Raw genomic sequence first — 15,774 nt, forward strand, 5'->3', positions numbered from 1 at the left:
TTCATTTTCTCATTTTTAAATAAAAAAATATAAAAAACTATACTTGAAAAACTATACGTGAACAAATTTTTGATTTTTTTTTAAAAAATTAAAATTTTAAAACCTTTTTGATTGATGAATCTTTCATACCAAAGTGATACGGTTACCTTTTATCTCCAAGACATCATTTACCCATTTGTGAGAATCTCCCCTAGGAATAAGCTTGTTTTGAGACTCTGCATCCTTGCGAGTTTAATGTCTGGAACTAACCTTTTAATATGCGATGTATTCCCTGATTTGTTCCTACACACTTAGAGAGCAAATTAAAAACGTTCTATCACCCTAAAATCCCGTCCATGCAACAAATAATCCATTTCATGGTTTAAAGATTTAAAACAATGGATATTTGCCCTGTCGTGTGCCTGGAACAACCCATCTAATAAGCAATGAATTTGTGGTTGTTCCTACACGCATTGCGGGATCAGTTGGACATAGGAACCCAAGTCATAAATGTCTTGGGGTTCCCTTGAGCATCAAAATATGTGACCTCTTGCCAATTCATATCATTTCCATCTTTAACAGAATCATTTATTATGACAGATTCTGTTTGCTGAGTTTTAAGTTTCCAAGTCTGTCTTGGTTTAGTAAAATTTGAAAGAACAGACTTTGGAGTGTAGCAATTCGAATTGGAATTCTTCGAACTCTCAACACTCTTTGATTTCTGAAAATTTATTTTTCTTTTAACCGTTTCTAAATCATTTGAGTGTGAACCTGTCATATTAGCTTTGAATCCTTGAGCATCTGTGACCCGTTCTACAGATACTCGTGGTTTTCTAAAATAAACATTTTGTTTAACCACTGGATTCGGTTGAAACCTATTACCTTTCACCTGAGGAGCTTGTCTATTAACAGCACAGTAGTGACACTCCTTTGCCAAATGCCTGTCGTTCCCGCAGACGAAAAACGCTTTCATCCTTCTTCTAATGTCAACGTAAGCACTAGCCTCATGTTGGAATTTCTTCTTATGAAAGGTTTTTCCATTCTTCTTGCCCCTTGGCACAACCTTCTGATTTTGCTTGTGGTATGGAACATATAGACGATGAACACAATTTCTGGCTATATGTCCTGGCGTGCCATAGTGGTAACATGTTTGCCTCTTGATATAAGTAGCACCCGATGATTTATCAACACATGGAGATCCGCAGGATCTATGAGAACGAGGCTGTCCTTGTTGTGATGATTTCTTACGTGCCTTCCCTTTGTCGCCACAACTCTTGTATTATTGTTAGTACAATTTTGAGTTGTGGTGTCATCTGAGTTTAATGTCACGTTAGAATGAGATTCATTTTCACTAGCCTGAACCCCTTTACTATCAGAAGCTACATCATTTACTATATCTGCACATTAAGTAGAAGCATCAAAATTGTTCACACATTTAAAACACAGGCTTGATTTCCTCTAGGGATCCTGATCCAACAGTTTCAGATTGAACCTGTTTACCATACTTCATGTCTTTTATCTTTTCCTCCTGTTCTTTGGTGACAGGGGTAGGGACATAATTGTGGTTGTAAGGTGGGGGAACTTGACTGTATCCTATTCCCTCACCTTCATTCTCTTTCCACCACAATTGATTTTCTATCATTGAGTTGACAACTTTACTGGAGCCATCGAATTTTTTAAAATCAAGTTCAGCCTTTTCAAACTTGCTAGTTAGATTCAAGATTTCTAACTTGGAGGCTTCCAGTTTAGCAGTTAACTCAGCGATTTCTTGTTTAGCATCATTATGGTGACAACTTTTTATGCTAAAATCAGACTTAAGTTTTTTAATATCCTTGTTAAGAGATTCAATTTTGTCTAAAAATCCCTTTTCATTTTTCTTAAGTTTGAAACTCTCTGATTTTATTCTTTCCATATCTCTACTTAGACTGTCATTATGAAGTTTATACATTTCTATTTTCTCACCACAATTTAAGGAACATGGTTTAAAAACGAGTTGTGAATAACCCATTGAGTAATTAATCAGATTAAACTGATTTTCCCGCCAAAATTGCTCGAAAAATTATGATCGCCAAAATTTTCAAGTAAAATGTCCCAGTCAAGAGAAGTGTCTAGGAAAAATTTCGTTCAAGACAAATTTTTCCGAATTTCCCAACAAAATTTTACCGAAAATCACCCGAAAAAAATTGTTTTCGCCAAATTTTTCAATGATGGATTTTTACTAATAAGGAGTATTCTGGAAAAATTTCGTTCAAGAAAATTTTTCCCGCCAAAATACTCCTTTTTTTTTTACTCCTTGACCGAAAACCCAGGTGTTGACCAAAAACTTATCTTGACCGAAAACAACAGATGTTAACCGAGAACTAGCCTTGACCAAAAACAAATAACTTTGACCGAGAACCACCAAAATCACCAAACATTGACCAAGAACTCAAGGTTTGACTAGACTTTGACCGAGAACCAAGAGTTTGAACAAGTATTGACCGAGAACTGACTAAACCGAGAATAACCAGCAGCCGAGAACAATGTTTTTGGCCGAAATCTGACCGAGAACTAGGTAAATTTGATCAGATGTTGACCGAGAACACTGATTTTACCCATAGTCAATCTGTATTGTAACCAACTCCCAAGAAATTTGGAATTTTGATTTGTTTCCAAAACAAAACCAATCTTTTCCCAAAAATGGCTCTCCTTCTTCTCCGATCACCTGTTCACCCGAAAAACAACCAAACCACCAAGGAACACAATTCTTGAATCTTTGATATCACAATAACGAGCCTGAATTCGTCCAAGGCTCTGATACCAATTGTAAGTCCCGAATCTGGATCACTACAATATGATATCAACCAAACGAGTATTGGTGCGGAATACCAATCCTCGGTGATTCAAGAACACGAATAGTAACAAGTAAACTAGCACGGAATAGCTTCAAAACACACGTATATATTAGAATACGTCAGGTGCTTAAGCACTTACAATACTTGACAATAATGAGAATGAACAACCCTCTAGTTCTCTCTTTCTCTGCTCACCAACTCTCTCAATGTGAACAACTAGCAACCTTAAACCCTATACATGTATTCTCTATATATAGGGAAGCTAACAATCAGGCCCAACGTAAAGCCCAAAGCCCACCGAGATCCCTTAGTGATCTCGATTTACATACATAGCCCAACACTAAACCCAATAAACACAAAACTAAGTACAAAGCACCAAATATGGACCCAACAATCCCCCCCTTGGTTTGTAACTTCGTTCTTGTTTATTTCACTTCAGACTAGCCTAACCGAAATCCATAAGGATTTCCTACACCGATGCAATTCTTCAACTCGTCTTCGTTTATGTCACTTTAGTCTTGATCATGTCGTGGCCTTTTGATATGCGTCAGTCTAACCAATTTATGACCCAACAATCTTGCCCTTAGACTGATGCTTTCAAGATCTTCATAAAAATTTTTACTAGAACATAATCAGCAACTTCAATGATCAGCAACTTCAGCATCTGCATCAAATACTCTACCATCTCCCCTTGAACATGATCAGCAACTTCAGCATCTGCATCCAATATTCTACCATCTCCCCCTTTTTGATAGCATCATCCAATTTGAATCTCAGATACTTTATATGCTTCCGTTGCATGAAATCAGTCTTGAAAGAACAATCAACTTTGATAGAAAGATCAACCATAACATTTTGAAAACAATTAAAATAAAACAAAATAAGACAGACATACTTTTGTAATTTTTATTATTTTTTTTTTAATTTTTTTTTTTTTGGTTTTTTTGAAAAGACTTGAAATGAGATCATACCAGCTAAACCAACTATAACACACATAACCGACATCAGATTTCATGGAATGAAAACAAAAACCTGATCCAAATTTAAAACAATTTCTCAGCCCGTTTTGTTTCGACAAGAGTAAACATGATGTAAAACTAAAATAAATGAAATAAGTAAAACTAAAAACAACAAATAAAACAAATTTAATCACCCGGTCTTCTTATAACTTAGCAAAATTTGGGATCAAATTTCAGTTTTGATAAAAACACTGCATTTTATGAAAAGATCCGAACATGGAATCATATCGTTTAAGAGGCTGTCACAAGGATTCATGTTCAGCGTTATTATGACATAAAGAGACAGGTTGACAGCAGGTATAACATACTTAGCATGATTTTTATTGCATCAGTGATATGATTAAGGTTCAGTTCAGCATAAAGCTTAGATGGACATCACTCATGGACCTGTGGTGCCTCCTATCTCTTCTCAAAGTGTATTTGGCTTTCCCCAGATCACCCCAATTTGACTCCAACCCCCTAGTGCTTGATCAAAAGATTTTATATAATAGCAAATTTAAGCTTTAAGGTTGAACGTTGGACTTAGTGCCAGTACACTGACAAGCCTTTCATTCGAGACATGACAGGATTACTTGTGTGCCCCCATCTCTGTAGTTCTAGTTTGACCCTTTAAGCTTTTGAAATACCAAGTTTTTAACAGCACAAATTATATACATACTCATAATAAGTTTTTTTTATCTTTTCCTTTTTTTTCATCTTTTCTTTTTTTTTTCATCCTTTTATTATAATAATAAACATAATACATAATAGCACGATATTTTTGGTGATCAAAACACTAACGGACTCGTGTATGACTGGGTAATTGTTTTTCTGCCTATCATTCGGAGAGATGTATCTGGAGACATGCACCTGTCTTCAAAATGACCCTCCACATTAAGTTTAGCAAATTTAGTTTATATCACTTTAACTTTTACGCATCATGGAAAGCTACCATACAATATCAATGACTGTTCTAGAGCCTTTTATGCTTAATAACTTCACCCGTTAGGCACACAAAAACGATTTATCTATCACATTCCAAAGGTTGGATCAATTTTCATTTGAAAATATTTTGAAGCTTCCAAAAAGCTGTTAACTGAATAAATATATCACTTCCCAAAAAACTACAGAAGACACACATGTTAAGAACTCAGTCACCCCGGTCACTCTTCAGTTTTCAGGTAAATGGTTATCCCGTATGACCACTAGTAGTTAACAGGACCAAACACATATGAGAATACGTGTCCCTCCAACTTGGAATTACCGACATAATTTTAAGTGAAAGAATTCAAAACACGAAAACACATCACAATCGCCCCAGATGCTTTCAGTCTTTAGATGAATGGCTATCCTGTGAATCTACAAGTAGATCACCGGGCCAAAAATATACAAGTATATGTTCTTCAAACTTGAGCAGCCGACATAATTTTAAGCGAGAGTGAAGTTTGAAAGACATTATTATATATTTTTTTTATAAGAACGCACGCACATTTTTTTTGAATTTTTTAATTTTCTCCCCCTTAAATTTGTGCAAAAATTTTGAAAGAAAGGAAAACTTTTATGTACAAATTTAACCTCAAAAAGACTGAATCGTCGAAACGTAGTATTTAATAAAAACTTTTATGAAGAAGTGTGATAGTCAGCCAACGGATGTACTATCATTTCTCATGTACGTTCAAGTCATTTTCTCATTTTTTAAATAAAACAAAATAAAAAACTATACTTGAAAAACTATACGTGAACATATTTTTGTATTTTTATAAAAATTTGAAATTTTAAAATCTTTTTGATTGATCGATCTTTCATACCAAAGTGATACGGTTACCTTTTATCTTCAAGACATCATCTTTCCATTTGTTAGAATTTCCCCTAGGAATAAGCTTGTTTTGAGATTTTGCATCCTTGCGAGTTGAATGTCTAGAACAAACCTTTTAATATGCGATGTATTCCCTGATTTGTTCCTACACACTTAGAGAGCAGATTAAAAACGTTCTATCACCATAAAATTCCCATCCAGTCAACAAATAATCCATTTCAAGGTTTAAAGAATTAAAAACAATGGATATTTTCCCTGTCATGTGCCTGGAACAACCCTTTTAATAAACAATGAATTTGTGGTTGTTCCTACACGCATAGCGGGATCAGTTGGACATAGGAACCCAAGTCATAAATGTCTTGGGGTTCCCTTGAGCATCAACATATGTGACCTCTTGCCAACTCATATCTTTCCCATCTTTAACAAAATCATTGTTAATAAGGATTCTGTTTGCTGAGTTTTAAGTTTCCAAGTCTGTCTTGGTTTAGTGAAATTTGAAAGAACAGACTTTGGAGTGGAGCAAATCGAATTCGAATTCTTGTAACTCTCAACACTCTTTGATTTCTGAAAATTTATTTTTCTTTTAACATTTTCTAAATCATTTGAGTGTGAACCTGTCATATTAACTTTGAATCCTTGAGTATCTGTGACCCGTTCTACAGATACTCGTGGTTTTCTAAAATAAGCATCTTGTTTAACCACTGGATTCGGTTGAAACCTATTACCTGAACTACCACCAGCTTCACCCCGAGCATTTCTAGCTGGAACTAAGGCCCTTTCCGCATTCCCCTCTTTAGCCGGATTGGTGCATTCACGAGCAAAATGACCCAGCTCATGACAGTTGTAACACCTGAGAGTCTCCATGTTAAAACCCACTTTTGATTATTTGGCATGTTCCAGTTATTTCTACCCGTCCTTTTTGTAAACTTCTTAGCACGGAAAACCACTATGGCAATTTGCCACGCGATTTCCATTTCTTCAACATCATCAGGATGGATCTGATCAAATTCAGTAGCAGCCATGGGTTGGACCAAGTCTCCGGCCAGAAACGCATGGTAACAATTCATAAATCCTGCCATTAATGGGTTGGACCAAGTCTCTGATCATAAATTTTTTATTCAGTTAACAGCTTTTACTATTCAAAAATTTACTATTCAGTTAACAGCTTTTCAGTCAAAAATTTACACACGCACACTTTTTGATTCAGTCAAAAATTTTCAAAAATTGTTTTGAAGCGAGAGTGAATTCAGTAGCAGCTATGGGTTGGACCAAGTCTCTGATCAAAAACGAACACGGCCACCAAAAATTAAGATCTTGAATCCGTTGATATCACACTAACGAGCCTGAATTCGTCAAAGGCTCTTATACCAATTGTAAGTCCCTAATCTGGATCACTACAATATGATATCAACCAAACGAGTATTGGTGCGGAATACCAATCCTCGGTGATTCAAGAACAATGTAGAACGCTATGAATATAATAAACACGAAGTAATACTCCAAATGCACACGATTATATTATTAAACCGGCTGGTACATGAGATTACACGTATTTCTCTCTAGATGGTGGCTCTCAAAGTATTCAACTTCTCTCAATGTGAACCACCTCTAAACCCTATACAATATGATCTATTTATAGGGAAACCAAAACACTAGGCCCATATTAATCACAAGCCCACCGAGAACTCTTTAGAGTTCTCGGTTTACATAGCTAACCCGTGGCCCAGCCCAATAAACATATAACTAAGTACAAACCACCAAATATGGACCCAACACGTGAAAAGAGTTGAAGCTGTCAAAAGAAGAAAGAAATGGCGCTAGTACCTTCTAGGGAGGTTGGTTCGATGTCGTTCCAAATTCCGGTTTTAACTGCAACAAACTATCCGGTGTGGGTGGTCAAGGTTAGGCCATCATGGATGCTAATGGCATATGGGAGACTGTCGTACCAAGGGCATTGGGTGCTGAACCGGATGAAAAGAAATTGAAACAAGCACTTGCTTTCTTGTTGCAAGCTATACCCGAAGAAATGGTGTAGAAAATGGGAAACTATACCGACCCAAAGCAAGTGTGTGATGGATTGAAGACGCGGTATTTGGGTGTTGATCGGGTGAGATCGGCTCGCCTTGCAACATTGAAAAGAGAGCTTGAAGGTTTACGTATGAAGGAGGATGAATCGGTCGATGAGTTCGCAGCAAAGTTGGTCGGTTTAGCCTCAAAGGCAAGAAGTTTAGGATACGAGCTTGAAGAAGTGGATCTGGTGAAAAGGTTACTTGATTCAATGCCAAAGTCGTTTCTGAAAATTGTGGCTTCAATTGAGCAATGTTTCAATCTGGATTCAATGCTATTAGATGAAGCCGTTGGAAGATTGAAAGCGTATGAGGAGTGTCTCAAAGGAATCGAGAAGAAGGAGGACATTCAAGGTGGTTTGTTGTTAGCTAGACAAGAGAAATCACACGGGTGCAAACATTGTGGCGATGGAAGTCCAAACCGAGAAGACTTTGGACGTGGTCGGGGTAGAGGTCGTGGGTTCGTGAAGGGTCGAGATGGTAACGGGCGTTTCCGGGACAAAAGCCACGTGAAATGTTATAAGTGTGGCGAACTTGGTCACTACAACAATGAGAGTCCAGAGTTGAAAGATCAATAGGCAAATCTTATTGAAGAGGAGCCGGTGTGGGGTCTCGTTTAAAGTCATGAATATGGACAAACCAATTAAGGAGGTGAATGTTAGGTTTAATTGGTTATGTTCATGTCATTATTTAATTTGCATGAATAAGCTTGCTTCAAAGTATCACGTGGGTTTGCATGGTGGATATTGAAGTCTAAAGCATTTAATAATTTATTAGTGGGAATTGGTATTCAAGATTGACCATATCTCAATCCGTTGGATAAAGTGAGCGTTAGAGGAGTGGGTTACGGAGTGTACCGATTCTTTAGGATGACTAGTATTTAGTTGCTACTTTTGTGCTTTATGTTACTCTTCTGTAAGGCTATTTATAGCCCTCAAGTTTATGGAATAAAGTGTGCTTTTCTTTTTTTTCATTACTGAATATTATCTTTCACTTTTCTTCCATACAAATCACTCAAGTATTTACAATTCACAGTTTCATTTTCTTTAAGCTAGCTTGATATCCAACACATGTTCTCTTACTACAGTAGTCCTTAAAGACGTTAAGATTGGAATCAGTAACTACATATAATCTATTTGTAATATGTAAACAGTTAGTTAATTTAGTTTAATCTGTACAATCCAACACACAACACAAGTCATGTAATAGTATTGTATTGATCATGCGTTAAAATTAAAAAGCCTTCACATAAATATATAGTTTATTTCTTTGGTAATTAATCATTTGGTATTGTGTTGTAATTTTCATGTTGGTTATAATGTGGCATGTATATTCCATTATATATGTTATATACAGTAAAAAATTAACAGTCATATATATAGTCTGATTTCGGGTTTAGACCGAGGGAGATGTGCAATTTAGGAAGTAAAATTGTTGGTATAATTTTGAATCTCTACACTTGTCAGTTCTTGAAAGTTGAAATACAAATGATGCTGACTTCTTTTGGTCAACTTACTCATTTTTAACCATTTTGAGATCGTATAATTCTCACTAATGTATTAAATCTTAATTTTGATTGTTAAACAGTTTCAACGAAGAAACCGGATTTACAAAGAGGAGCAACGCCAGATTAGAGCTGCTGCGCATAATGCAAAAGGTGGAGATGGAGTTCCTCATCATTAGTGTCAAATTTTATGGTTTACAAAAATGATTGAAAAACGCAATCTATTTTATTTCTTGACATTTGGCATAATTTTGTGTGCCTCTCTGTTGTTCCGAGTGGTTGCGGACTTGTCATCAGCAACATACTCATGAATTGTGATATTTTAAATTTAATGTTTGAGCACATTATTTCATAACCTTAAACCATATACCCTTTTTTCGGTTTATATATATTTAGTTTTGTTTTCTTTTTTCTCATGCTTCTGTTTTCAAATTGCTGATCTCATGTCACTAGTCCCACATGTATTCTTGTGTTATAAATTATAATAATATCATCCTTAGCTACTGCAGATATAGAAAAATGAGCAGTTAGTAGATGCTCATTGAGTCATTGACTTATGAAGATTTAAGTGACAATACATAGCATGTTTTGTTGATTTTATTTTTTTATACAATCCTGTCACATTCATAACTACATATTAGGTTGATCATTGCGTAACCCGGGAAATAACAAATGTTTTCTTCCTTACCAGCTCTCTATATTTAAGTTCATCTCATAACTTATAACCTACTTCCATTTAGTTAAATTTCATTTAGCTTCATCAACATCATCCATGTCAGTTTCTCCCTGCAGAATCGCATGCTTTGTTTATATTCTTCTAAATGTCACCAAGTCATTTATGTTAGAATTGATTATTCGTTGCTGCTATTATTTCTCTTGGTATTTGGAAACCAAATAGGTTCCGTTTCCAGTATTCCAACACACTCAAACTTCTTTCGGGCTCTCTCGAGGGGGAGGCAGAGAGTTTCATGGTGTCAAAACGACCCTGACTTTTGCTCCAATCCCAAGAAGAACCCGTGGGGCGGTTCAGTGTGTTGTTTTGGGAAGTTTTGTAAAGATGTTATGGCAGACCGCAACCATTGTGGGGTGTGTGGACATGTTTGTGGTTACGAATTTATTTGCTGTGATGGGAAATGTGTAGATGTTAGAAACGATCCTCGACATTGTGGGGGGTGTTTCGAGGAGTGTCCTAGCCCAGGTCGGTGCTCTTATGCCATGTGTGATTATGGTTGATTCAGAAATTGAAATAAACTTGTTATTTTGATTTTGTATTGGTGATATTCATCTTCTTCTTTTTTTAAATCAAGGTTTGGCATAAAGATCCTCATAAAAGTTGACCAGGCTGAATCGGTCTAGTCACGGGTTAAAACATGTAATTTGGTGGTATTGGTTAGGGTGGCTCAAATGTTTTTTCTTAATAATTTTAACAAAGTATTCTTGCGTGGGCGTCTATGCATTTATATCATGTATTTATTGGCTTTATGCCTTGTGTCGATTATCATGGTTTTCGAAAGGGCTTCTTAAAACGAGTTTGCAATCATGTGCAATTTTTGCTTCGTTATGAATTGTGTATGAATCTTCATACGCATATCATACGCCAAATTACCAGCATCCATATACATTCTTTAGGCTTTAGCATTCATAAACCATCTGTCATGTATGTATTGCCTTTATGCCTTATGTGGGTTATTTAAATCATTGTTCAAAACTATTCAAATTATACAATGGATCAAAACTTAATTCAGTCACCACTATTGTCACCACCACCACATCATCGCTCGCTACTTTTAAAAACAAGGGTTAACTTAATAGAAGTTTCGAACACATTTTGCAAAAACTCATTTTGGTTAGCACTCTTTTCGTCCAAACTCGTAGCAACCTGTTGCACGTGGCTATTTTGCTAGCCTTAACAGGCAGGCTCATATGAGATGGCTACATAGACCGAACATGAGTCAGAACCCAAAACAAATACCATTGGAAAAAGCCGCCGCTCACATGACCTGGCGTGTAGAAAAAGCCTCTCCCTGTGTAGTGAGGGTTTTTGTGCTACGATTAACAAATGTGTAAATCTAAAGTTGAATAACTTGGTGTGCGTTAGCCGTTCGAAAACAAACAAGTCAACCAAATACTTTGAATATCAAAGTTTCGTTTAAATCAAATACGAGATGCTAGTTCAAAAATGAAACCGTACAATAAAGCAAGAAAAAAAGGTCCATATTAAATAGAACAAAAACCAAACATATTAAACCAACTACAGCAAGTGTCTCAAAAGGCTTTGCTGGCTTGAGATGATGATCCTTCTTAACATTTCACCTCCTTCAACCCCACACCGATGTACAAAAACGTCGGGTCGGTAGCACCTTCTTTGTAGTAAGCAAACACCATCCTACCCTCATCGTGCATGCTCTCCCCAACAAAACTGAAAAACACGCGTCCACACAGTTAGCACTCTACCAATCATCGTAAAATAAATATGCAAATAAAAACAAAACTTACAACTGAAGGTCGCTAAGCTTGCCAAGAAGGACCTTGGTTGCAGCCTCAATGTTCTTCTTGAAGAATTCTTGTTTCTCTCCCTCGAGCTTGGGAGTAAGATTTTTGATGTAACTCTTGATATAAGCGACAAACTGCTTCTTGTTAAAAGCGGGTTGCTCCTACATGTGGATTGTTGTTTAAATACACCATATATATAAACTTCTTGAAAGTTAATTAGATATCATAATTGAATAATATTATTTACCTGTAGTCTAAAGGTGTCAACAATGTCGACCACCTTCACAGATTGATCATCAACACCCTCATCGTCATCAGCTCCTTCAGCAGAAGGGTTTGCACCAATGTCAACGTCCACTGCTCCTTGTACCACCCACTGCAAACACAAGTTTTCATATTATAATTCTAGTGATTAATCAAATATTTACAAAAAAAAATATTATTATATTATACAAGAATCAAGATATACCTTTCCTTCAACTTCCCATAGTATACCATCCAAGATTTCCTTGTAAGGAAACGAGTCGGAAAGAAGCTCATCACCTGAAATTACAAATACAGTTTAAACCGAATAAGCAACACAAGTACATAGCTATCAAAACATCTGAAATATAAAATAAACAGACTAAAGTCTAATAAAAGTCAGTCCAAAAAAACTGCAAAGATTCACAATACACATGCAAACGAGTCAATCCGTCCACAAGCTTAAACTTAAACTCAATCGTTATCGATACGCTTGACATCCCAAGCTAAACTTAAACTCAATCGTCCACAAGCTAATAAAAGTCTGAAAAAGGTTTCGTTTATCGATACGCTATAAGCTTAAACTCAATCGTTAATATCAAAACAAGCATTGTAGCATCCGTTAAGCCGAAAAAGATTTATAAAACACTTATATGACATGTTCTAAGCGACCCGTGAAAATATTTTCGATTTTTACAGACATATAGTATGTTTTTATAATTTTACACAAAACTAGCCGAAAAACACTCGTTTTCGCGCTGTTTGACGCACCCGATAAGTTTTTCGCGTCAAAAACTGAACCCGAACTAAATTTGGACTGGGCTTTTCGTGTTTGGGCCTTTAGAATCAGATTAATGGGTCAAATTGGGCCCAAGGGGGCCCATTCTTTCTTGCGGCCGCAACACTTGACATCCCCCCTTCATTTTATAAAAGCTTGTTAACTAAGCCAACTTTATTCATTCTATTTAACCAAAAGCTCAAGTCCAAGCAGCTGCAACCTATTTATCCAGAAACTTCATCTTCCATCAAAAACTTTGAGGTAAACACTTGATTTCATGAGATTTCATACTTGATTTAATAAGTTTAAACATAGAAAATTAGTTCTTGATTAGTTTTAAACATGTTTAACCATCCAAAAACCCTAAAAATTAAGTAAAACCATGTTTTGATGTTAAACATGTTTACAAACCAGGAACATATACTTTTTTGGTCAAAAACGCGGATTAGAACATGAATACAACGTTTTTACGGTTAGAAAGTTCGGTTTGAACCCAAAACCGAAACCCTAATTATCAAGGCTGTTACATGGATGATTTATGCTTGGTTTGATGTTATATGATATGTAGATATACTGAGTCTGCAACCCGAGACCCGGAGAATCATTTAAACTAGCAAAATTCATCGAAAACCGACAAGGTAAACCCGTAACACTCGTTTAGGGGCTGTTTAGTATTAGGTTGTGACGTGCTTGTTTTTAGCTCATGAAAACTTGCAGGGACATCAGGGATCATATAAACGAGTCCCTGTTCAAATTTGGTAATTTTTCGATAAACGGAGAATATTTGGTGAATTTATTTCCGTTTATGAGCGTTTATTTGGGAAAAATAGCTAAACATATTGAAAAATTCTGAAACTTGGTTTTGGAGTTTGATATAGGATGGTAAGATCACTGGTAAAGTTTGGGAATCATTGGAAATGCCTAAGTATGGTTTGTGCAATCATGGTTAAACCGAATTTTAACAGCCGAAAAACGCACAAAAAGGCATTTTGTCAAAAGAGTTAGGTTCTGGAAATTTTGCAGGGGCTATGTAATAACATTAAGGCCATCGGTAAAAATTATTGGATTTTTCGGAGGTCGTTTGATATAAACGGGCCATTTATTACACGATTATAACCTATTAAATGAATTTTTATAAATAAATAATTAATCATAAAATTTCTGGAAATATTTTTATAAAATTCTCCATGTCTTAATGTATTTTTACAAAAATTTGCATAATTTATATATAAGTACATATTTAGTTATGATTAATCAAAGATTTAAATTATAATTGTTTTAACGAAACCGGCAGTTTTGTGTTTAACGGACTGACTGGTATGTCAAAATGTCAAAAGTGGTCAAATATCATATTTTTGAATGATATTGATAAAAACGAACTTGTTACGAAAATTCCGGACAAATCGGGTGGATTGGGCGCGTTTTGTATAATCAAAACCGTGTGAAAACGGAAACGAACCCTGCGATCAAACCAGACACCGAAACCTTAAAATTCTTTCATAAATCAAATCATTTTATCAATCAATATATTTACTTAAGTTTATGTGATCTTACCTAATCCCGAAACGTATAAACGATCAACTGAGCTAGGCTCGGAAAACGGTGAAACCGAGCCAAATGCAATTTTAAACATTTCATAGTATACAACGTCACAATCTAAGACTATGGTCATGTTCTGGGCCTAACAGCTATACCCAGATTATCTATACAGCCCGACTTAACTTGAACACTGTACTAGTATTAACGATACAATACCGTTTATAGGAATCAGGCTATAAACGAGGCATCTGACTTATTGATACGTAATTTCTGTGCGAACTACGATAAGGTGAGTTTCACGACCCCACTTTCTAAACTGTTTTACGAACTTTTGGGGTGGAAAGCATGTTTATACACGTTATCGATCTGAAAACGATTCGGGACATAAAATATCTGAACAATTATATATGAAAAGTCCCTACAAACATAATGATTGACTACGTGCTGATGAAAGATGGTTATTATCATTAATTGATATATTAAGTGGAGATAATACGAATTTGCAAAACATAATGAAATTACACGTAACAGCAGGTTTATACAAACATGTTATGTAATGTTAAACATAACTAATTTTGGAGACAACGTGGTCTGTAATGGCCATGGGGATAACGTGGCCTGTGATAAATAGGGGGCTATTGTAGGCGGAAGGGGGGCCACAATAGTTATAAACTAAAGTTGAGTATGGCTTACGAGCCAAGTTCTGCTGCAACTTATAAACTAAAGTTGAGTATGGCTTACGAGCCAACTTCTGCTGCAACTTATAAACTAAAGTTGAGTATGGCTTACGAGCCAAGTTCTGCTGCAACTTATAAACTAAAGTTAAGTATGGCTTATGAGCCCAATTCTGCTGCAACTTATAAACAAAAGTTGAGTATGGCCTATGAGCCAAGTTCTGCTGCAACTTATTAAACAAACTAACTTGATTATGACATGAATGTTAAGAAAATAATGTGATTATGAGTATTGAGGGCGGATGGGGAGCCACAGTAATTGGTGATACGTGATAATACTATATGTGCATATGTGTCTATATACATGCTACGTGATTAGCCGTAGGAAACACTATGTGTAGAATATATTAATTATTTGCGTGTACACTATATAATGTTTGAGTTTACATGGAATCATTGTGGGTGGAAGGGGGACCACAGTGGTTGAGTTCATGTGGAACCGTTTTGGGAGGAAGGGGATCCACAGTGGTTGGTTAAACACAGAAATTGGAAACAGGTAGTACGAACAAACAATCACGATTTTACTGAAATTTCGAATTTATATTATAAACTTACATGTGTGCATATGCACACACACAAGGATATGGCTGTATATATTTATACAAACATAAAATGCATATTTTTACATACGCGCGTACATACAAACTGTGACTGTGTGATACGCAGAACTGATTTCGTTAAACTTATGAAACTCACCAACTATTCGTAGTTGACCTATTTTAACATGCTTTTCAGGTAATCAGATATGAGAAGTAATTTTCTGTGCGTTACGTGTCTGATTGGTGATTGC

The 15,774-nt window shown here is 35.9% G+C and overlaps 1 protein-coding gene across 1 annotated transcript; it reads right to left on the minus strand.

Annotated features, from left to right (window-relative positions):
• Positions 1 to 11,327: 11,327 nt before the first annotated feature.
• On the minus strand, positions 11,328 to 12,252 carry LOC143565767 (translationally-controlled tumor protein homolog; the record flags this gene model as incomplete). The annotated part of the gene is made up of 4 exons (XM_077052636.1): positions 11,328 to 11,616; positions 11,694 to 11,851; positions 11,938 to 12,066; positions 12,160 to 12,252. Coding segments are annotated over 4 exons (498 nt in total), but the record flags the coding sequence as incomplete, so codon positions are not given.
• Between the last annotated feature and the right edge of the window lie 3,522 nt (positions 12,253 to 15,774).

This window comes from Bidens hawaiensis, unplaced genomic scaffold, assembly GCF_021521415.1.
Source record: "Bidens hawaiensis isolate Kalapana, Puna unplaced genomic scaffold, B.hawaiensis_p1.1 tig00022523_1, whole genome shotgun sequence".
Taxonomy (NCBI): Eukaryota; Viridiplantae; Streptophyta; class Magnoliopsida; order Asterales; family Asteraceae; genus Bidens; species Bidens hawaiensis.